Source organism: Medicago sativa, chromosome 4 (genome assembly GCF_051527215.1).
Source record: "Medicago sativa cultivar Bolivia chromosome 4, Bolivia_mono, whole genome shotgun sequence".
NCBI lineage: Eukaryota > Viridiplantae > Streptophyta > Magnoliopsida > Fabales > Fabaceae > Medicago > Medicago sativa.
In genome coordinates, this window is record NC_140752.1 from 47,528,601 (window position 1) to 47,553,082 (window position 24,482).

Sequence of the window (24,482 nt, forward strand, 5' to 3'; positions counted from 1 at the left end):
TTGGTCTCATACACAAGATTCTTTTATTTTCATTCATTCATTTTTTTCTGCACATTTCCAAGTGCTTTTCAAGAGATAAAATGTAGAATTTAGCAATTTTTCTTTTCTTGGTTCTCTAGTACCCCCACCCCAAACTTAGTAAGTTGCTAATTCCAGAAGCAACCCCAAACTTGAACATTTCACAACCTAAAGAGCTTACTTCAAACAAATAATTGGGACATTGATTCCTAAGGTCTTCTAGGTTTGTAATGTGGCTTGTCACCGAACAAAAGGGATCTATACCTAATGGCTCAAATTGGCTTTACAAAGGATAAATAATTCATAAATCAAGGTAGGCTCAAAAAGGCTCAAGGTACCAAGCAATTTGCCTTAGTGTGTACAAAACAAGACCAATCAACAAATAGAGAAATATCGCAAGTTCTAGAAACAGCAGTTGCATGGAACACTCATATATGTAAAATTGAAAAAAAATAAAAATTTGGCTATGGACCTTACATGTTGAGATATCTGGGAGTTGTGGCTACCTACTTCCTTTGCCGAACACTTCCCTTTGAATTAGGCATCATCCTCCTTGAACTCTTTGGCATATCATTGGTATAGCATTGTTATGAAACTGATAAATTTCCACAAACAAACAGATTCATCAATAATAAACAAAGGAAAGCATCACAAACGGTGGGGATTAAAGTTAAACAACGTGCAAATCAAGTAAAATGTTCAAACAGAATAAAAATTACATCTAAATAAAAGAAACAAAAGATAGAAAACTGAAAAAGAAATTTGGACTCCAAGTCCATCACTCCTCATCATCATCAGTGGCCTCTGGATCACCCTGCAAGCCAGCATAAAATTCATTCACGCTCTGATCACTGGCTGCCTTCCCACGAGCAAAGTCGGATCGAAGACGACCCTCTCTCTCACCAGCACGTCTCCTCTGCTCCACAAAGTAGTCCTCCATGTTGGCCTCAGTGCCAAACCGGTCAAAAGCATTGCTCTGCAGTGACCTCTGACGGTGCTGATCAGCAGCAAGAGAAAGCTCTGCTCCAAAGTAGGGACCGTCCACATACAGCTGTGATGATGTGTCCTGAGCCCAGCAAGCCATACCTCCTCAGTAATCCAGCATCATCGGGTGTAGTGGTGGGTATTGAGGCACATCCTCCTGCATAGGTTGTTCCTGAGATGATCCTCCACGCTCTCTCTGAACCGGTGGTCCCTCATGACCCTTCTTCTTTTCAAACTTCACCATAGCGGTATCATCGATGTCTCCCTTTGACTTTAACATGATGTCCCCATGCTCCTCAGGAACACCCTTCGCCTTGCACAATGCGTTAATCAAACAAACATGCCCCAAATGGACTGAAGTTCCACAATCTGCCATTTGTTGAATGCTCAAGTTGATCAAACGCCCAACATTAATCCCATGTCTAAAAATGATCGCCTCCACAATGTATAACCGTTCCATAGGCAATTCAGAAGTCGCAGACACACTCTCCAAAGTAGAATGAATGAATGAAGCCCAAGCCTTGTATTGTGGCTTGAGATCCACCACATCCATCCTTGTAGGAAGACCAGTAGCTCTAGACCGCGCATAATCCACTCCCACCTCTCCAATTTCATGCAAAATCTGCATTAGCTCATCGTCGGTCGGAAAATTTCTCTGACTCCTCGACCTCCTCCATTCCACATGACAATCTCTTGGAGGCTTTAATCCTAGAAGTGCATTGATGGCTCTAGGGCTGTAATCAATCTTCTTCCCACGCACAAAGGCAACATTATCCTTCCTTTCATAAGCGTTTGCAAAGAATTCAAGAGCAATAGTATGATTGCCCTCTTTAGTAACAAAATCGTTCAACTTTTTCCACCCAAGGGCATTCATCGTAGTTTCAAATTGTGGGTACCTCTGGAGATTGACGAAATCGAACTTACGTTCGCCAAAAAACTTGAATCCTTTGATTTTCTCGAATCGTTCGGCATGCACATCATCTTCAAATTTCTCATAAGTGGGTTCAGGAGGTGGTTGGGTTGATTGGGTGTTGCGGGTTGTTCTAGAACGTTTGTGGGATGATGAGGCCATTTGTAGAGTGAGGGTGAGATGGTTTGGATGTTTTGGGATATGGGAAGATGAAGATTTGTAGGTTAGGGTTAGTGAAAGAAAGATTTGGTTGAATTTGGGGTTAAAGATTATTTGGTTGGTTATATATGTGGGTTAGGTTGTTTGTAGGGTTAAAAACTTGATTGTATGAGGGTTAAGAACGAATCTGAGAGGAAGAGGAGGATTAGGGCGAAATTTGGGCAGAGTTTCGGTAGGGAGAATGGAATAATGAAAAAATTTGTGAAGCATGTATATATAGGCAAGGGTCATCCTGCCACGTTGGGTGATTGTCGTGCCACGAAATGGTCTGTAACGGTCAAATGATTTCAAACTTCACACTCACGTGCCACGATGCAGAAAAACGTGGCACGATCATCGTTCTGGGCAGCAACGTGCCACGATCATAGAACCATCGTGGCACGTTCTTAGTTCTTCCAGCAAACGTGCCACGTTTTGAGAGTGTTCGTGCCACGAAATTTCCACTGGCGAACCATGTTGAAACAACTCTCAAAACGTGCCACGATGAAGAACAGTCGTGCCACGTTTGGTCTAGACTTAAATTTTTTTTTCTTTTCAGTTTTCTAAAAAAAAATATTTTTTGCTGTTTTGTTGTTTTATAAAAAATGAAATAAATAAATAATTAAAAACCATACCTGAGCGGATCGAAATCCGATGGGTTGCCTCCCATCCAGCGCTTCTTTACCGTCACTAGCTTGACTTATGACGATCCCTAAGGATCAATTGACATCTCTCCCTCTTCCTTGCTTGGGAGTCCACCTTCATGGTTCAGTCTCAGCTGTTCTTCTTTACCCTTTAAAGTTTCTTGTATACCAGACTTCGTCCGCTCCATAGTCTCATAAGAAGGCTTGTTTCTTACCAACCCTTTGTTATAATACCTCATAGCTCTTTCTATTGTATCTGAGAAAATTGAAAGCATACACCATTGAAAGGTAGCTGGCCCATTTTGCATTCCGAAGGGGATCTTCTTATAAGCTAATACACCACATGGATCAGTGATAGTGGTCTTCGTCATATCATTCCAAGTTTCCGATCCTCCGTACTTGTTGTTAATGGTTTCTCCAGATGATGGTTGCTGCTTTTGTTCCATGCTTGCTTTAACTTGTTGAACACACCCCTTCTCCTCAACATCTTCAACAACTTCTTCACTATTTATAGATTCAACAATTAATCTTTCCATAGGTGGCATGGGTTGAGGCTTATGGGAGTCATCTTTAACTATTCCTTCCACAACGTCAATCCGGTAACACTTTGGGTTCTCATCTTGGTGCTTTATTGACTCAAAGATATTGAACACTACCTGCTCCTTATGGAATCTCAACATTAACTCTCCCCTCTCAACATCAATCAATGCACGACCAGTTGCAAGAAAAGGTCTTCCTAGTATGAGTGGTATTTCTTCATCTTCAGCCATATCTAGGATCACAAAATCTGCTGAAAACACCAAGTCATTAACCTTGACTAGCACATCTTCAAGTACACTGAAAGGATAAGAGATTAACCGATCAGCTAAAGTAATGGTCATTCTAGTTGGTTTTGGCTCACCACATCCCAACTTCTTCATCATCGAAAGAGGCATCAAGTTGATACTTTCTCCCAAATCACATAAAGCTCTATCAATGTCTACCGGTCCAATGGAACAAGGGATAGTAAAAGCACCAGGATCCTTCAGCTTAGGTGGTAGCTTCTTTTGGAGAATAGCACTACAATTTTCAGAAAGTGCTATGTTCTCATCATTTTTAGGCTTCCTTCTTTTAGTTAACAAATCCTTCATGAATTTGGTGTACAAAGGCATTTGATCAAGAGCTTCACTGAAAGGAATATTCACTTGGAGTTGTGAGATAAGTTGCATGAATTTCTTGAATTGTCCTTCATCCTTTTCTTTCTTCTTGGACAAGTGAGGGTATGGAAGCTTCACATATGATGGAACAACTTGTGGTTTATCTCCATCTTTCAAGATTTGACTCTTAGTCTTCCTCAAGATTGAATCCTCATCTATTAATCTCTCACTTTTTTCTCCCTCTATTTTTTTCTTCTCTTCATTTTCAACTACTCCTTTTTCACTTTTTTCAACTTCGCCATCTTCTTCTACCTCCACTACTACATCGTTAGCTTTCTTTGGAGCTTTTGGAACTAAAGGTGTCAAAACCTTTTTGCTCCTCAATTCAATAGCATTACAAGACTCATTCTTAGGGTTTTCTTTAGTGTTACCTGAGAATCCGCCTTTGTTTTGTTCGGCCAATTGCTTAGCTAATTGCCCCAATTGAGTTTCAAGCATCTTCCTGGAAGCTTCATTATTCTTTCTTTTAGCTTCTTGACTTTTCTTCATCTCCTCAAAGTTGCCTTGAGTCATCTTCATAAAGTTCATCATAGTTTCCTCAAGAGCTGAAGGTTTTCGTTGTTGTTGTTGTTGTGGAGGAGCAAGCATTTGAGAGTTCAAAGCGTTGTTATTTAAGTAGCTTAGATTGGGATGTTTGTTGATTCCTGGAGTGTAGTATTGATTTTGCCTTTGATATCCTCCCATGTAGTTTGCTTCTTCACTAGATCCTTCGGGAACACACTCACCATTGGGATGTTCCTCCCCACATAAATCACACTTGATTGCAGCTACTTGTTGTTGCTTGTGAGCCAAAGTGAAGCCTTGAAACTCCTTAGTTAGAGCCTCGATTTGTTTGTTCATAGCTGCTTGGTTAGCAAGGATAGCAGTTTGCTCACTTACCCCAAACACTCCTCTTTCATTCTTCTTAGCTTCAGCACGATACTCATTTCCAGCCATGTTTTCTATTAACGCTTGGACTTCATGATCAGTTTTGCTTTTGAGACTACCTCCCGCGGAAGCATCCAAGAACATCCTTGTGTTTCGTGTTACCCTCTCTGTGAAGATTTGGAGGTATTGTTTCTCGGTGAACTCATGATTAGGGCATCTCTTAAGAAGCAAGTTGAATCGCTCCCAAGCATCATATAATGACTCACCTTCTCCTTGCTTGAAGTTAAAGATCTCCATCTTCTTTTCCCAATACTTAGACATAGGGAAATATTTCTCTAAGAACTTCAGCTCTAACTCTTCCCATGTTTGGACAGTCCCGTTTGGTATTGTTAACAACCAATCTTTTGCTCTTCCCGTCAAGGTGAAAGGAAAGAGTCTTAGTTTCTTTTGTGCTTCAGTCACGGTGGCTGGTTGCACACAAAATTCACATGTTTCAGCAAAGCGGCTCAAGTGTTCATGGGGACTCATAGCTTCGGTCCCATCGAATTGTCTGTCTCTAAGACCATTGAGAACGGTGGTCTTGATGTCAAAAGCAACGGGGTTAGCTGGTTGAAAAGTGTGGGTCAGTTGACTGTGATGAGTTGCTAACCCGTAGTCTTCTAGCTTAGGTCTCGGTGGTACAACTCCTTCACCTTCCATAGTTGCAGATTTAGGACAAGCAGATGTTTCAGATTCAGTTGAGAGTGGCTCCGGTATTTGTTCTTGAACATCCGGTGGAACGGAATGAGCCAACCTTTGCAACCGGACAGCTTTCTGGAGTGCTCTAGCAGTCCTTTCAATTTCTGGATTGAATTCGAGATCGTCGGCGCTCACCTTACCTCGCATAAACAGCAAATACCTTAGTAGCACTGCACAATGCAAAGTAATCAATGAATACTAAAACAGAAAAATAAAATAAAAATAGAAAATTAAATTGCAGAAATCCTAAATTATAACGTAATTGCCTTGTTGAAATGATTCAACAGTCCCCGGCAACGGCGCCAAAAACTTGATAGATATCTGGCAAGTGTACCAAAAACTATCGAAGTAGTAAAAATATCGATCCACAAGGACTGTGTTAATTTCAAGTGTAGCAAGCGCGTTATACGTTAGGATGTGTAAAGTTTGTATTAGGTTGCCCTAGGCAGTAAGGTTTGGTTTTAATCAAATTTGATTAGAATAAAAAGAGTTTGAAAGAAAATTATATTGAGATGAATGGTTAAGCCGGTGAATCCACTATTGCTTTATATGAAAAAGTCTTCCTCTCTCTACTCTCAATTACTACTCAGTTTTTACGATAAATTAACTAAGTGACTTTGATCAATCTCTCGCATCAAAACCCTTTCCTAAGTTATAACCCTATTAATCTCTTAACGTGATTGAATAACCGTGGAAGCAATATTGGAACGTTAATTCATGCATCATAACCCTCAATTTCCTATCTCTAGGCTCCTAGTGTTGAGTCAAACAAAATTACTATTTCAGGATTAAAAGCTAGGGCTAGTAGTCATTCAATTCCTAAGATCAATTCATGTGATTGCAAGAAGCTAGGGCTAGTAGTCATACAAAACAATAATCATGAAAAGCAATAAACACAAGTAATTCTTAATAAAAACTGAATAGCATTGATTGTAGAGAGAGTTCAACTACAAAATCATATATTACAAAAGTTTCATCATGGCTTAACCAAACTAAGGGTTTAGCTACTCATAGCTAAACAATCATAAGAAATAACAAGAGAAAACATACATAAATCTAACCAACAGGGTGTTGGTATGAGATTCAGGGCTCGTTCCTTGGTCTCCTGTCGTCTTTGATGCTCAAAATCGCAATAATAATCGGTACCAAAACCCTTTCTAGCAGCTGGATATTTATAGAAAGAAAATTAGGGTTTCAGAAGAGCCCATCATCGTGCCACGTTACTGGCTGGTCGTGGCACGATGCTTCGTTAATCCTACGTGGCAGCAGACAAAATCAACCATCGTGGCACGTTGCATGTTGCTTCGTGCCACGAAAATTCCAGTGCTGAATCCTTTGTCCCACGCTTCCTTCAACGTGCCACGAACGTGATAAACGTGGCACGATGGTTGAGTTTTAGGCAATTTTCCTAGGTTTCTTGAATTTTCTTCTCTTGAGCTCTTGTTCCTGTTTTAGCTTGATTTCCCCATGAATTCATTGCAGTTGGCTCTCTAAATGCTATAATAAAGACCTAAATATGACTTAAAAAATAAAGTTGATGCACTGTCATCAAATTGGTAAAAGGTTGAAGAAATCGCCCTTCTAGCCGTCTCCGATGTCTCAAAATCGCACTTTGCTCTCCAAAATCGTAACCCTTGTTCTTCAGTTTGAGTGCAGTATTTATAGAAGTTTTGGGCCTGACCCATCAAAATCGTGCCGCGCCTTTTTAATTGGCATGCCGCGATTCCCTTCAAACAGAGATGTTGTAATTTTGCTTCTTAAATCGCGGCAAGGCTTGAAATTGGCGTGGCGCGATTTGCTTCAGACAGACTTCAATATTTCAGCTTTTTGCACTCCAGAACAGTAAAAGTTGCATGAGAACTCTATCAAAATGTCACAATAAGTCCTAAAAATTACGTAATGACGGCATGTCATCAGTCATATAGTGTAAACGAGGATTTTGCTGAGAGCTATTGAATAAGGACAACACTAGTGGATTTCCTTCCTAGCTTGGTAGCCCCCAGACGTAGGCGTGTTATGCCGAACAGGGTCAACAAACTCACTGTGTTCTTTACTTTCATGTCATTTATTTTCTTGTTTTTACTTTTGTTTATCACGTGATGTTGAAATATTAAACGGAACACTCCAAACGTTAAAACATCTGATAGAACATATTAAAACAAGTGCGCTAGAATTTCAATTGGCATCAGAGCAGGCACCCTACCTATTTTAGGGTGAGCTCCAGGGAGTTCTATTCTAGCATCATGGACAAGGAAGGTGGATTTGTAAACAGGCCCCCTCTATTGGATGGCTCAAACTATGACTACTGGAAATCACGCATGAGTGCTTTTCTCAAATCCATTGACAGCAAAACCTGGAAGGCAGCTCTGAAAGGTTGGGAACATCCTGTGACACTTGATGCTGATGGTAACAGGACTAATGTGTTGAAACCAAAAGAGGAATGGACTGCTGCTGAAGATGAACTGGCTTTTGGAAACTCCAAAGCATTGAATTCCTTGTTCAATGGGGTAGACAAGAATATATTCAGACTGATCAAGCACTGCACTGTGGCTAAGGATGCTTGGGAGATTCACAAAATGCACATGAAGGCACAACTAAGGTAAAAAGTGCTAAAATCCAACTTCTTACTACTAAATTTGAGAATCGAAAAATGTTAGAAGATGAGAGCATTCAAGATTATCACTTAAATATTCTAGATATTGCTAATGCTTTTGACTCACTTGGAGAGAAGATCTCTGAAGAAAAGCTTGTGAGAAAAATCCTCAGATCACTACCCAAGAGGTTTGACATGAAGGAAACTGCTGTTGAGGAAGCTCATGATATCTCAGGTATGAAAGTTGATGAACTTATAGGCTCACTTCAAAATTTTGAACTAGTTATTGACAACAAAACTGAGAAGAAAGGTAAAAGTGTGGCACACATTTCAAGTACTGAGAATGATGAATCACTATGAGATCTTGTGAGTAAGGAAGACTTGTTAGAAAATCTTGTCATGCTGGGAAGACAATTTAACATAATTCTAGAGCAAGTAAATAAGTGATCCAGACCAAATGGGCAGAACATCAGATTCAACAATGATCAACAAACCAGTAATGAGAAGAATGTTAGACCTGATGAGAAGAACAATCAATACAGGAGAGTTCAATGTCATGAATGTGAAGGATATGGTCACACTAGACCAGAATGTGCTACTTTCCTCAAGAAACAAAAGAAAGGTTTAACTGTTACTTGGTCTGATGATGATGAATCTGAAAGAGATGTGGAGAATGAATCTATCAAACATGTTGCTGCACTGACTGGAAGAGTTTTTTCTGAGGATGAATCTTGTGATGAAGACCTAGTTTTTGATGAGTTAGCGGTCTCTTATAAAAAACTAGATGACAGAAACACAGACATCTGTAAACAACTTGAAGAATAGAAAAACATCACCAACAAATTGGTGAAAGAAAATACTGTACATCTAGCAAAAATTTCAGAACTCAATAATGAGGTAATTCAGCTGAACTCTCAACTTGATCATGTTATGAAGCAGGTAAAAATGATGACCACTGGGACTGATGTTCTGGATGAGATTCTGGAAGGGCAAATTCAGGGTAAACCAAATGGGATAGGATTCACCTCTAAAAATTCAGATCAGAGTCAGCAAACCAAGACTTTTGCCCAGGCCCTAGTAGAGTATGGGATGGCTAAGAAGAAGAGACCTGTAAAGGATATAAAGTTTGTAGCTTCCACTGGAATAAATGATCCAACAGCAAGCAAAGGTATGTTGCAACATACTAAGAAACATCAGGTTCCTAAACTTGAAAAGGTATCTCTTTCTAGGATATGTCATTTGTGCAGGAAAAAAAGGGCACATAAGACCTTTCTGCCATAGGTTATATGGACTGCCACAAGAACCTCGTCAGAAGGCACATAAACCAAGAGTGATAACTGTCAAGAAAGTATGGAAACCTAAGATTTATAATGTAGGATTGATGGCTCACATCTCTTTGAAAACACCCTCTAAGGAAAGATGGTATTTCGACAGTGGATGTTCTAGACACATGACTGGATCTAAAGATCTTCTTAATGTTGAGAAATCTTGTACCAACAGCTATGTTGTATTTGGAAATCAGACAAGAGGTAAGATCCTTGGTTCAGGAAGGGTGATCATCCCTGAGTCACCAAAACTTGATAATGTTCTATGGGTAAAAGGTCTAACCACTAATCTGATTAGTATAAGTCAACTGTGTGAAAAAGGGATGAATGTGAACTTCAGCAAATCTGCTTGTTTTGTGACTGATAAGAAAGGGGAAGTAATAATGAGAGGTATCAAATCTGAAGGTAATTGTTACTTGTGGATTCCACCTCACAAAGATCAGACTAAGAAACTGACTGGATTTAATCAGGGTTTGATTTTAGAGAAAACTGAATGTGTGTCCCAATATACTTGTGAAGATAAGTTCACTCCAGTTGAGAACAGACTCTCAAAACGTGTCATGCTGAAAAAGGGGTTATTAAAATGTTATGTTGAACAAGATGTTCCAAGATTATGTTGTATCAACTTGAGCACAGTTGTTGTTCAACAAAATACTTCCCAGTACAGTTGGATAAACCCATATATCTTCAAATTTATCTGTTTCAGTTTGTCTCTTGAGATAAACATTACAACCCGTAAAACACTTGAGTCTTAAGAAAAATTAGCTACTTTTAATTTAAGAATCTTGGATTACAGGCTTCTTAAAGATTTGAGGGGCAATTTAGATATTACACTGCAAGAGAAATTATGGCAGTTAATTGTTTTCAAATATGCTCCGTTACTGCACGCTAATCTAGGGCAAATTTCTCAAACCTCCCTAAAACCACCAACCACACGCAATAACTTCCATCCCATCATTACTTTGTCCTTTTCTTCACTCAAATTTAGAAAAAACGTTTGTGTTCTCTCCTTCCCGTTGCAACACCTTCTTGCTTATCACTTCATTGTTTCTCACCAAATCAATCTAGTCGCTATGATCTTCAAAAACGACCCTCAGACCACCAAAGAAAGCTCAGTCTTAGAACCTTGTGAAACTGACTCTTCTAAAATGGCCGGTTCCATCACAACAGTGACTTCTCCAAAATCTGAGAAGAAAATTGTAGCAAAGTCTATTTCGAAGAAGAAAATGGCTACTAAAACAAAAAGGGGTGAATCTAAGACGCTGTTGTCAAACCTAATGTTAGCACTTGTAAGAAGGATCCTTTCGTTACTGATAATGAAGCTATTATCAAGAATGCCTCTACCAAGGTTGAAAACGGTAACTCTAGTAAAAACCTAATTTCTGCTGTACCTGAATCAGGTAGAAAATTAGGTTTAAAGGATTTGAACGAAGCCATAGATCGTTCCAAAAATATGGATGTAGATGATCCTAATTTTAATGTGGAGAATGTGACAAAAGACACTGTTCAACTCTCTCCTAATAAAAGTGATGATCTTAAGAATGGTGAACCAAATGTTGAAACATCCATGGACCAACAGAAAAAGAAACTTGATGATGTTGAATCTCCTGAAGATGAATCTGCTCATGAGAATGAGTCTGAACAGAAACTAGTGTCTGGTGATAAAGAGAAACAGACTAGAGCAAAGAAGAATGAAGTGGAGACTGATCCTAAGGAGGATGTTGCTGGTAAGAAGGATGAAGAAAATGTGGTGGATGTTGACGATATAGATTCAGATGACGTTCCACTGGGCAGAAAATTTGGTGAGAGTGTGGCCAAAAGACTAAGAAGTAGTAAAGGGAATGCAGTTCCCTTTGAGGTTGAAAAGGCTAGGACCAAGAATGTTGGTATAGGTCCAAAGAAAGGTTGGACTAAGTTGAAGGTAAAGACTACAGCTGGTAGAACAAAGAAGAGAAAGATTGCATCTATGAGTGAATCTAAAAATGATGTTGATGAAGATGCTGTAAACATCATCTCCTCTACCAAACAGAAGTCAGCTGGAAAGAAGAATGTGCAGACTATGGAAAATATTCCAATGGACAAGGTTTCATTTCATCTGCCTGAAAACGCTCAAAGGTGGAAGTTCATTAATCATAGGAGGCTGGCATTGGAAAGAGAGCTTGGGAAGGAAGCATTGGAAATTGAAGCTGTAATGGAACTCATCAAAGAAGCAGGTCTGGTAAACATATCAACTGATTGTGACAATCCTCTTAGCAGAGAATATCAAAATGTATATGTGAGAGGAGAGTGTGTCAATTTTTCTGCCAACATCATCAACAAATTTCTTGGTGTTAAAGAAAACAAATTTCTCTGAGTTACAGGCAACTGACAGTCAAATTTCCAGAGAAATCTATGCCAACCAAGTCAAAGCTTGGCCCAAGAAGAAAAAGATTTCATTTGGTAAGTTGTCTGTAAAGTATGCCATTCTAAATAGAATTGCTGCTGTAAATTGGGTACCTACCACTCATTCCTCAGATGTTGCCACTGGGATTCGTAGATTTATTTATGCTATAGGTACTAAGACCAAGATGGATTTTGGTGCTTACATTTTTGAACAAACTATGAGGCACGCGAAAACAGATGCTATTAAATTTTCTATCGCTTTTCCTACCTTAATCTTTAACATCATTCTCAACCAGCATCCCAACATTAAGAATGTAAAAGATATCCCTGCCAAGAGGGAATCTCCTCTAACCTTGCACCAAAAACTGTTTGGTGCTGATCATGTCCCAGACAGTGTTGGAACATCTGAAAGTGCACCTGCTGCAGGAACAATGACAAAACAGGAAATTGTGAAGGCCCTCAAGGATACCTGTGTACTGCTAGATGAAAGGAAAGCTCAGTTTGAGCTGATGATTCACTCCCTGGAAGGTGAAATACAACTGCCAAAGAACAGGAGGAAAATGAAGAAGCAAATGAAACAGACAATGGGAATGAAGACAACAAGGAAGATTCAGATAGCAGTTATGGAACTGCTGAATGATTTTTTTTTGTGGGCTATGCCCTGAATATTTTGTGCACCTGTGTGTGCCTATTTTGATTTGTAATACCTTAATACTCTGCATTTCATTTCCTTGGTATTCTACTGGTACTATTTGCGGTTCTGAATTTATTCCCTTCTAAAACTACTTATTTCTGTTTGGCATATTTTGTGGCTAAAAAGGGGGAGAAAAATTGGTATATCTATACTCCCTATGTCTGCATTAATCCTAATATGTGCAGCTTAGTGTATGCCAGGTTATGTGTAGGTTATGTGTAGATGTTGGCACTCATGTTGCAACATCTTGATGGTCTTAATGATAATCTGAGAATCTGTTCTCAGTATTTTTTTTTTAGAATTTGTTCTCAGTATTTTTTTTATGTACATGTTCCTTGCTGATATTCTCTGGAATGTTGGAACATGTCTATAGAAGACTGGTGTAGAATTTATTTTTCTCAGATGATGTACATGTTGTAACACCCTACTTCTAATAAGCGGTAAAACGCACGAATATACAAATATATTCTAGAAATAGATGCTACGTCATCAAACAGAAACAACATATATGTATAAATTGTCAAGTCTCATAAACATAGCAACGGAACATATATAAAACCATATGAGTAACATCTCCAAATCTCATGACAAAAATACATCTCTCAGATACAATCAATGTCTCAACTCCAACTACATAATCAAAACAAGATCCAACATGCAAGTACTACCCTAGATCAGAGCCCTTAAAAGGAGGAACTCCGCTCCTCGGCAACATCAAGCACCATGCACTCCATCTACCCGTCCATACGGAAAGGTAGGTGGTAAACCACTGAGGGTTAGCATTACATCATAATAATCCATATAAGATTAAATCAAGAACATTGGAAATCAAAGGTATATTCAAGAACAATTCATACAGATATTCACAAGTATTAACGACACTCATATCATTCAATATCATCATTCCAAGTTCATATCAACAAGTGTATCATACACGTATCACATATACATAACCATCCCTCCTAGACCACTAGCATCACATGATTATTATCCCCCATTACTTACATTTCAAGCTATCACATTATTAACATGGCATAGCAAGTATATCCAAGCTCTAAACAAATTATCGACATAAGTTCATCAATTATCAATCAATGAAGGATTACTCACCTTATTCTTCACTTAGCATACTTAACTCAACAAGTACAATTCATCATTTCAAAGTTATAAGCAAGCAATCATCATTATCAAAGAAATCATCACATCTTATGTATATACATATACAATTCTCACCTCATCATTATTATCAAATTAATTATCATCAAATAGGTTCACCAAGTGTATAAGCACAAACAAGTAAGACATGCAATTAGAGCATAATTCGATTAATCACAATCATCAACAAAATTCACAAATGTACATATACACTAATCCACACAATCACAACATTCATCAAAATCGACCAATGCACGAATTCACCAAGTCACATATTCATTTATGACACAACTCATCAATTATTCAAATGCATGGAATGTTCTAGACTCTTCTAGATGCATGCGGTACCAAATAACCTAAAGGTCGTCACCTTCGATACAACAAAAACATCGTAATCACCTCAATTGGATATAATGTGTTGAAACCAAAAGAGGACTGATGTGTTGAAACCAAAAGAGGAATGGACTGCTGCTGAAGATGAACTGGCTTTTGGAAACTCCAAAGCATTGAATTCCTTGTTCAATGGGGTAGACAAGAATATATTCAGACTGATCAAGCACTGCACTGTGGCTAAGGATGCTTGGGAGATTCACAAAATGCACATGAAGGCACAACTAAGGTAAAAAGTGCTAAAATCCAACTTCTTACTACTAAATTTGAGAATCGAAAAATGTTAGAAGATGAGAGCATTCAAGATTATCACTTGAATATTCTAGATATTGCTAATGCTTTTGACTCACTTGGAGAGAAGATCTCTGAAGAAAAGCTTGTGAGAAAAATCCTCAGATCACTACCCAAGAGGTTTGACATGAAGGTAACTGCTGTTGAGGAAGCTCATGATATCTCAGGTATGAAAGTTGATGAACTTATAGGCTCACTTCAAAATTTTGAACTAGTTATTGACAACAAAACTGAGAAGAAAGGTAAAAGTGTGGCACACATTTCAAGTACTGAGAATGATGAATCACTATGAGATCTTGTGAGTAAGGAAGACTTGTTAGAAAATCTTGTCATGCTGGGAAGACAATTTAACATAATTCTAGAGCAAGTAAACAAGTGATCCAGACCAAATGGGCAGAACATCAGATTCAACAATGATCAACAAACCAGTAATGAGAAGAATGTTAGACCTGATGAGAAGAACAATCAATACAGGAGAGTTCAATGTCATGAATGTGAAGGATATGGTCACACTAGACCAGAATGTGCTACTTTCCTCAAGAAACAAAAGAAAGGTTTAACTGTTACTTGGTCTGATGATGATGAATCTGAAAGAGATGTGGAGAATGAATCTATCAAACATGTTGCTGCACTGACTGGAAGAGTTTTTTCTGAGGATGAATCTTGTGATGAAGACCTAGTTTTTGATGAGTTAGCAGTCTCTTATAAAAAACTAGATGACAGAAACACAGACATCTGTAAACAACTTGAAGAATAGAAAAACATCACCAACAAATTGGTGAAAGAAAATACTGTACATCTAGCAAAAATTTCAGAACTCAATAATGAGGTAATTCAGCTGAACTCTCAACTTGATCATGTTATGAAGCAGGTAAAAATGATGACCACTGGGACTGATGTTCTGGATGAGATTCTGGAAGGGCAAATTCAGGGTAAACCAAATGGGATAGGATTCACCTCTAAAAATTCAGATCAGAGTCAGCAAACCAAGACTTTTGCCCAGGCCCTAGTAGAGTATGGGATGGCTAAGAAGAAGAGACCTGTAAAGGATATAAAGTTTGTAGCTTCCACTGGAATAAATGATCCAACAGCAAGCAAAGGTATGTTGCAACATACTAAGAAACATCAGGTTCCTAAACTTGAAAAGGTATCTCTTTCTAGGATATGTCATTTGTGCAGGAAAAAAAGGGCACATAAGACCTTTCTGCCATAGGTTATATGGACTGCCACAAGAACCTCGTCAGAAGGCACATAAACCAAGAGTGATAACTGTCAAGAAAGTATGGAAACCTAAGATTTATAATGTAGGATTGATGGCTCACATCTCTCTGAAAACACCCTCTAAGGAAAGATGGTATTTCGACAGTGGATGCTCTAGACACATGACTGGATCTAAAGATCTTCTTAATGTTGAGAAATCTTGTACCAACAGCTATGTTGTATTTGGAAATCAGACAAGAGGTAAGATCCTTGGTTCAGGAAGGCTGATCATCCCTGAGTCACCAAAACTTGATAATGTTCTATGGGTAAAAGGTCTAACCACTAATCTGATTAGTATAAGTCAACTGTGTGAAAAAGGGATGAATGTGAACTTCAGCAAATCTGCTTGTTTTGTGACTGATAAGAAAGGGGAAGTAATAATGAGAGGTATCAAATCTGAAGGTAATTGTTACTTGTGGATTCCACCTCACAAAGATCAGACTAAGAAACTGACTGGATTTAATCAGGGTTTGATTTTAGAGAAAACTGAATGTGTGCCCAATATACTTGTGAAGATAAGTTCACTCCAGTTGAGAACAGACTCTCAAAACGTGTGATGCTGAAAAAGGGGTTATTAAAATGTTATGTTGAACAAGATGTTCCAACATTATGTTGTATCAACTTGAGCACAGTTGTTGTTCAACAAAATACTTCCCAGTACAGTTGGATAAACCCATATATCTTCAAATTTATCTGTTTCAGTTTGTCTCTTGAGAAAAACATTACAACCCGTAAAACACTTGAGTCTTAAGAAAAATTAGCTACTTTTAATTTAAGAATCTTGGATTACAAGATTCTAAAAGATTTGAGGGGCAATTTAGATATTACACTGCAAGAGAAATTATGGCAGTTAATTGTTTTCAAATATGCTCCGTTACTGCACGCTAATCTAGGGCAAATTTCTCTAACCTCCCTAAAACCACCAACCACACGCAATAACTTCCATCCCATCATTACTTTGTCCTTTTCTTCACTCAAATTTAGAAAAAACGTTTGTGTTCTCTCCTTCCCTTTGCAACACCTTCTTGCTTATCACTTCATTGTTTCTCACCAAATCAATCTAGTCGCTATGATCTTCAAAAACGACCCTCAGACCACCAAAGAAAGCTCAGTCTTAGAACCTTGTGAAACTGACTCTTCTAAAATGGCCGGTTCCATCACAACAGTGACTTCTCCAAAATCTGAGAAGAAAATTGTAGCAAAGTCTATTTCGAAGAAGAAAATGGCTACTAAAACAAAAAGGGGTGAATCTAAGACGCTGTTGTCAAACCTAATGTTAGCACTTGTAAGAAGGATCCTTTCGTTACTGATAATGAAGCTATTATCAAGAATGCCTCTACCAAGGTTGAAAACGGTAACTCTAGTAAAAACCTAATTTCTGCTGTACCTGAATCAGGTAGAAAATTAGGTGTAAAGGATTTGAACGAAGCCATAGATCGTTCCAAAAATATGGATGTAGATGATCCTAATTTTAATGTGGAGAATGTGACAAAAGACACTGTTCAACTCTCTCCTAATAAAAGTGATGATCTTAAGAATGGTGAACCAAATGTTGAAACATCCATGGACCAACAGAAAAAGAAACTTGATGATGTTGAATCTCCTGAAGATGAATCTGCTCATGAGAATGAGTCTGAACAGAAACTAGTGTCTGGTGATAAAGAGAAACAGACTAGAGCAAAGCAGAATGAAGTGGAGACTGATCCTAAGGAGGATGTTGCTGGTAAGAAGGATGAAGAAAATGGGGTGGATGTTGACGATATAGATTCAGATGACGTTCCACTGGGCAGAAAATTTGGTGAGAGTGTGGCCAAAAGACTAAGAAGTAGTAAAGGGAATGCAGTTCCCTTTGAGGTTGAAAAGGCTAGGACCAAGAATGTTGGTATAGGTCCAAAGAAAGGTTGGAGTAAGTTGAAGGTAAAGACTGCAGCTGATAGAACAAAGAAGAGAAAGATTGCATCTATGAGTGAATCTAAAAATGATGTTGATGAAGATGCTGTAAACATCATCTCCTCTACCAAACAGAAGTCAGCTGGAAAGAAGAATGTGCAGACTGTGGAAAATATTCCAATGGACAAGGTTTCATTTCATCTGCCTGAAAACGCTCAAAGGTGGAAGTTCATTAATCATAGGAGGCTGGCATTGGAAAGAGAGCTTGGGAAGGAAGCATTGGAAATTGAAGCTGTAATGGAACTCATCAAAGAAGCAGGTCTGGTAAACATATCAACTGATTGTGACAATCCTCTTAGCATAGAATATCAAAATGTATATGTGAGAGGAGAGTGTGTCAATTTTTCTGCCAACATCATCAACAAATTTCTTGGTGTTAAAGAAAACAAATTTCTCTGAGTTACAGGCAACTGACAGTCAAATTTCCAGAGAAATCTATGCCAACCAAGTCAAAGCTTGGCCCAGGAAGAAAAAGATTTCATTTGGTAAGTTGTCTGTAAAGTATGCCATTCTAAATAGAATTGCTGCTGTAAATTGGGTACCTACCACTCATTCCTCAGATGTTGCCACTGGGATTCGTAGATTTATTTATGCTATAGGTACTAAGACCAAGATGGATTTTGGTGCTTACATTTTTGAACAAACTATGAGGCACGCCAAAACAGATGCTATTAAATTTTCTATCGCTTTTCCTACCTTAATCTTTAACATCATTCTCAACCAGCATCCCAACATTAAGAATGTAAAAGATATCCCTGCCAAGAGGGAATCTCCTCTAACCTTGCACCAAAAACTGTTTGGTGCTGATCATGTCCCAGACAGTGTTGGAACATCTGAAAGTGCACCTGCTGCAGGAACAATGACAAAACAGGAAATTGTGAAGGCCCTCAAGGATACCTGTGTACTGCTAGATGAAAGGAAAGCTCAGTTTGAGCTGATGATTCACTCCCTGGAAGGTGAAATACAACTGCCAAAGAACAGGAGGAAAATGAAGAAGCAAATGAAACAGACAATGGGAATGAAGACAACAAGGAAGATTCAGATAGCAGTTATGGAACTGCTGAATGATTTTTTTTTGTGGGCTATGCCCTGAATATTTTGTGCACCTGTGTGTGCCTATTTTGATTTGTAATACCTTAATACTCTGCATTTCATTTCCTTGGTATTCTACTGGTACTATTTGCGGTTCTGAATTTATTCCCTTCTAAAACTACTTATTTCTGTTTGGCATATTTTGTGGCTAAAAAGGGGGAGAAAAATTGGTATATCTATACTCCCTATGTCTGCATTAATCCTAATATGTGCAGCTTAGTGTATGCCAGGTTATGTGTAGGTTATGTGTAGATGTTGGCACTCATGTTGCAACATCTTGATGGTCTTAATGATAATCTGAGAATCTGTTCTCAGTATTTTTTTTTTAGAATTTGTTCTCAGTATTTTTTTTATGTACATGTTCCTTGCTGATATTCTCTGGAATGTTGGAACATGTCTATAGAAGACTGGTGTAGAATTTATTTTTCTCAGATGATGTACATGTTGTAACACCCTACTTCTAATAAGCGGTAAAACGCACGAATATACAAATATATTCTAGAAATAGATGCTACGTCATCAAACAGAAACAACATATATGTATAAATTGTCAAGTCTCATAAACATAGCAACGGAACATATATAAAACCATATGAGTAACATCTCCAAATCTCATGACAAAAATACATCTCTCAGATACAATCAATGTCTCAACTCCAACTACATAATCAAAACAAGATCCAACATGCAAGTACTACCCTAGATCAGAGCCCTAATCTAGTCACTTGCATATAAAAAGGAGGAACTCCGCTCCTCGGCAACATCAAGCACACAATCTAAGCACCATGCACTCCATCTACCCGTCCATACGGAAAGGTAGGTGGTAAACCACTGAGGGTTAGCATTACATCATCATAATCCATAGAAGATTAAATCAAGAACATTGGAAATCAAAGGTATATTCAAGAACAATTCATACAGATATTCACAAGTATTAACGACACTCATATCATTCAATATCATCATTCCAAGTTCATATCAACAAGTGTATCATACACGTATCACATATACATAACCATCCCTCCTAGACCACTAGCATCACATGATTATTATCCCCCATTACTTACATTTCAAGCTATCACATTATTAACATGGCATAGCAAGTATATCCAATCTCTAAACAAATTATCGACATAAGTTCATCAATTATCAATCAATGAAGGATTACTCACCTTATTCTTCACTTAGCATACTTAACTCAACAAGTACAATTCATCATTTCAAAGTTATAAGCAAGCAATCATCATTATCAAAGAAATCATCACATCTTATGTATATACATATACAATTCTCACCTCATCATTATTATCAAATTAATTATCATCAAATAGGTTCACCAAGTGTATAAGCACAAACAAGTAAGACATGCAATTAGAGCATAATTCGATTAATCACAATCATCAACAAAATTCACAAATGTACATATACACTAATCCACACAATCACAACATTCATCAAAATCGACCAATGCACAAATTCACCAAGTCACATATTCATTTATGACACAACTCATCAATTATTCAAATGCATGCAATGTTCTAGACTCTTCTAGATGCATGCGGTACCAAATAACCTAAAGGTCGTCACCTTCGATGCAACAAAAACATCGTAATCACCTCAATTGGATATAAAATCCGCCTCCATCAATCATGAATGCATGAACATATGACTTGACTCAATGCATATGTTCACACAAACAATAATCACCTCACCATCACCATCATTTTGCATACATGCATTCACCAACAAGATCACCGTCAATATTAACATGTATGAATTCACCACCAACAATCATCATTTAACATGTTCAACAAACAACATAACATAAACATGTTCATCACCATTCAATTAGTATATATGTATCGATAACAATTCACCACCACTTAACATATATACAATCACCAACAACATCCACAATTCAAGCAACATATAGTTGTCACATATATACACCACCAATCATCTTCACATAAGGTATAACAACTATCCAAAAAGGATTCATATACGATTGGCTCTTAAAACTCAATTTCAATCAAGTTCGTCTCTCAAAGTTACAACATTAAAAATAATTGAGCATTTAAGCCAAAACAAGGTAAACAAGTTCAATTGCCTATGCCATGTATTCTCACAAGTCACTTGTGCATACAGTAGAGGTTACATAAGCATTTCATCGGCCAATTATAACGGAATCATGAGATTCACCAAGTTCGTCTCTTGGTAGCATTTTACAAAACCATACATTTATAAAACAAAACCAAGATAGAACCTTCAAACCATAAGTTGAATACTCTAAAACGCCTTAATTGAACTCATAAAACTCAAGTTTGAAGTTAGGAAACAATCCATAAGGTTTAGGTCGACTTAGAAATAGTTATGCGGATTTTTCGTAAAACTTCATCAAGACCACCTTGGAGTATTTTCATCATAACTCAAAAACCAAAAATCATTTTCAAGTCAAACCAAAGCCTCTGGAAAGCTAACAAAATTATCTACAACTTTCATGTTTACACCGAAGGCCAATTCAAAACGAAAAAGGGTGAAAAATTTGAATGTTTCTAGATTTGCCTGACAGAAAATCGGTGGTCGATTTTGACAAATCGGTGGCCGATTTTTGCAGAGTCAAAACTGGAAAACCTGCTCAGAAATCGGTGGCTGATTTTGGCAATTCGGTGGCCAATTTCGGGCTTCACAACAGTTCAAAAATCAGCTTAACAACACGTTTTTCACTTAGGAGTCACTCTTAAATCACTAGATTCAAACACAAGACTCCCAAATTAAATCAAAACATTACCCATAATCATAACACTTGTAATAAACACTTATACCACTTCAAATCACTTAAACATGCGTAAGTTTTGAGATTAAAACGTCAACACAACAAAATTCATCAAATCACCAAACTTCCACAACTTTCAACAACAACAATCCTCATCACCAATTCACCAATTCATGATACCCAATGCATCAATTCATCAACAACACATGTTAAAACAATAACAACAACATTTGAACATGAATTCATTATCAATCTAACAACCACAACATTATTCTTCATCAATTTCATACAAAAACCTACCATGCTCATATCTACCCCCTTTGACATACAAATTCAACAACAACAACACAATTATCATACAAATCATGTTCTCAAACATAACAACAACAATCATGCCAGAATTTACACCAATTAAAATCAATTCATCAATTTCATAAAAATGGGTAAAAGGGAAAAGTTATGAAATTATGAGTGAAGCCTAACCCTCTTACCTCTAGCACCAAGAATCTCTAACCCAAGCTTCAATTTAGCTCCTATAGATGATGAATTCCTCTTCTAGCTTTAGCCTCCAACCCTTTTCTCTTGTTCTTCCTCTTGAACTCTTATCTTCTCTCTATCTCTATCTTAATTGAAAAATGAAATGAAATGTTGGTAAATCCCCAATTTCACTACCAACTAGTGTTTATATAAGCTCTACTCAATTGGGCTCAACTCACAATGTCTTAATGGGCCTAACCCATTTCTATTCTAACCCAAAATGTTACAACTCACTTAACGGTAAAATATAACACTAACGGTCACTTAACGGTAAACTAAATAATTACTCCACTCTCTAACACTTAGTAAAAATAATAACTCTCACAAAGCACTAAAAATTACCTTCAGCAAAATTTACAAAATTACCCCTGCTCTCAAAATGACCAAAATGCCCCTAAGTCCAAAATGACTAAAATACCCTTCTAGCACCGAATTCTGCGAATCCCAACCAAAAATACACACGGAGGCAAATAATCACACAAGAGCACATATAACACAATTAAGAATAATAAAAATAAATCTAATCGAAAAATCGGGCTGTTACAACTCTCCCCCACTAAAAAGAATTTTCGCCCTCGAAAATTACCTGAAGGAAACAACTCTGGATACGCAACCCTCATCCTACTCTCCGATTCCCAAGTGGAACTCTCACCAGTCGGTCCAACCCAAATCAGTTTAACCAAAACGATCTCCTTGCCACGCAAACGCTTCACTTCACGATCCTCAATCCTAACTGGCCAAGTCTCAACGGTCAAATTATCCCTTACTTCCAAATCATCCACTTGGATCACATGGGACTCATCATACACATACTTCCGCAACTGAGACACATGAAACACGTCATGAAGATTCGACGAAGATGGCGGTAACGCAATCCGATACGCTACAACCCCAACCTTCTCAATAATCTCAAACGGTCCAACAAAACGAGGAGTCAACTTCCGACACTTCAAAGCACGACCAACACCGGTTACAGGATTCACCCGCAAAAACACATGATCACCAACCTGAAACTCAATGTCCTTCCTCCTCTTATCATGATAACTCTTCTGCCTACTCTGAGACGCTCTCATCTTCTCTTGGATCATCTTAACATTTTTCGTAGTTTCTTGCACAATTTCCGGTCCTAACAAAACAATTTCACCTGACTCATACCAACACAACGACATCCTACACCTTCGACCATACAAAGCTTCAAATGGTGCCATTCCGATACTAGAATGAAAACTGTTGTTGTAAGTAAACTCAATCAATGGTAAACATTCGACCCAACTGACACCTTGTTCCAAAACACAAGCCCTCAACAAATCTTCCAAACTCTGAATAGTCCTCTCCGTCTGACCATCAATCTGGGGATGATAAGCAGAACTCAACCTCAACTTAGTCCCCAAAACAGCTTGCAAACTTTCCCAAAACTTAGAAGTAAACCTCGGATCCCGATCCGACACAATACTAGAAGGAATACCATGCAACCTAACAATCTGCTCAATGTAGATCTCAGCCAACTTCGCCACAGACATACCAGTCTTGATAGGAGCAAAATGTGCCGACTTCGTCAACCAATCAACAATCACCCAAATCGAATCAAAACCCTTCGTAGTCTTCGGCAAAGCTCCAACAAAATCCATAGAGATACTATCCCACTTCCACTCTGGCACAAACAACGGTTGCATCAAACCCGACGGTTTCTGATGTTCAATCTTAGATTTCTGACAAACCAAACAAGCATACACAAACTCTGCGATCTCCTTCTTCATTCCAGGCCACCAAAACAACCTCTTCAAATCTTGATACATCTTAGTCGCTCCTGGATGAATACTCAAACTACTTCTGTGACCTTCATCCAAAATCCTTCTCTTAAGCTCAAGAACATCTGGTACACAAACACGATCACGAAACATCAAAACACCGTTCTCACCCAACCTGAAGTCTCCACCCTTACCTTGGTTAACCAAAACCACTCGATCTACAAGTTCCAAATCCTCCTTCTGACCATTCTTGATCTCTACCAAAATATTACTTGTCAACTTCAACATTCCCAACCTCACACCATCCGGTGTCAACTCACTAGCCAAACTCAAATCTCGAAACTGTTCAATCAATTCCAACTCCTTCACCATCGAAGAAGACATATGCAACGACTTTCTACTCAAAGCATCAGCAACAACATTCGCCTTCCCAGGCTGATAACTCAACTGAAAGTCGAAATCATCAAGATACTCCAACCATCTTCTTTGCCTCATATTCAACTCCTTCTGATCAAACAAGTACTTCAAACTCTTGTGATCACTGAACACTTCAAACTTAGAACCATACAAATAATGCCTCCAAATCTTCAACACATACACAACGGCCGCCAATTCCAAATCATGAGTCGGGTAATTCTTCTCATGCACTTTCAACTGCCTCGAAGCGTAAGCCACAACCTGACGATTCTGCATAAGCACACCACCAAGACCCATCTTAGAAGCATCACAATACACAA

General features: G+C 38.2%; 1 protein-coding gene across 1 annotated transcript; it reads left to right on the top strand.

Moving 5' to 3' along the window:
• Positions 1–14,374: 14,374 nt before the first annotated feature.
• LOC146929416 (uncharacterized) lies at positions 14,375–16,202 on the top strand. Its single transcript, XM_085707315.1, has 4 exons — positions 14,375–14,627; positions 14,886–15,082; positions 15,257–15,485; positions 15,565–16,202. The coding sequence occupies exons 1-4, from the start codon at positions 14,375–14,377 to the stop codon at positions 16,200–16,202; spliced, it is 1,317 nt and encodes a 438-aa protein (XP_085563441.1).
• The last annotated feature ends 8,280 nt before the right edge of the window (positions 16,203–24,482 follow it).

Coding starts and splice junctions, on each gene's coding strand:
- LOC146929416 (XM_085707315.1), top strand. CDS start 14,375: ATGTTAGAAGATGAGAGCATTCAAGATTATCACTTGAATATTCTAGAT. Junction 14,628..14,885: donor CAACAAAACTGAGAAGAAAG/GTAAAAGTGTGG, acceptor ATGAATGTGAAG/GATATGGTCACACTAGACCA. Junction 15,486..15,564: donor TGATCCAACAGCAAGCAAAG/GTATGTTGCAAC, acceptor TCATTTGTGCAG/GAAAAAAAGGGCACATAAGA.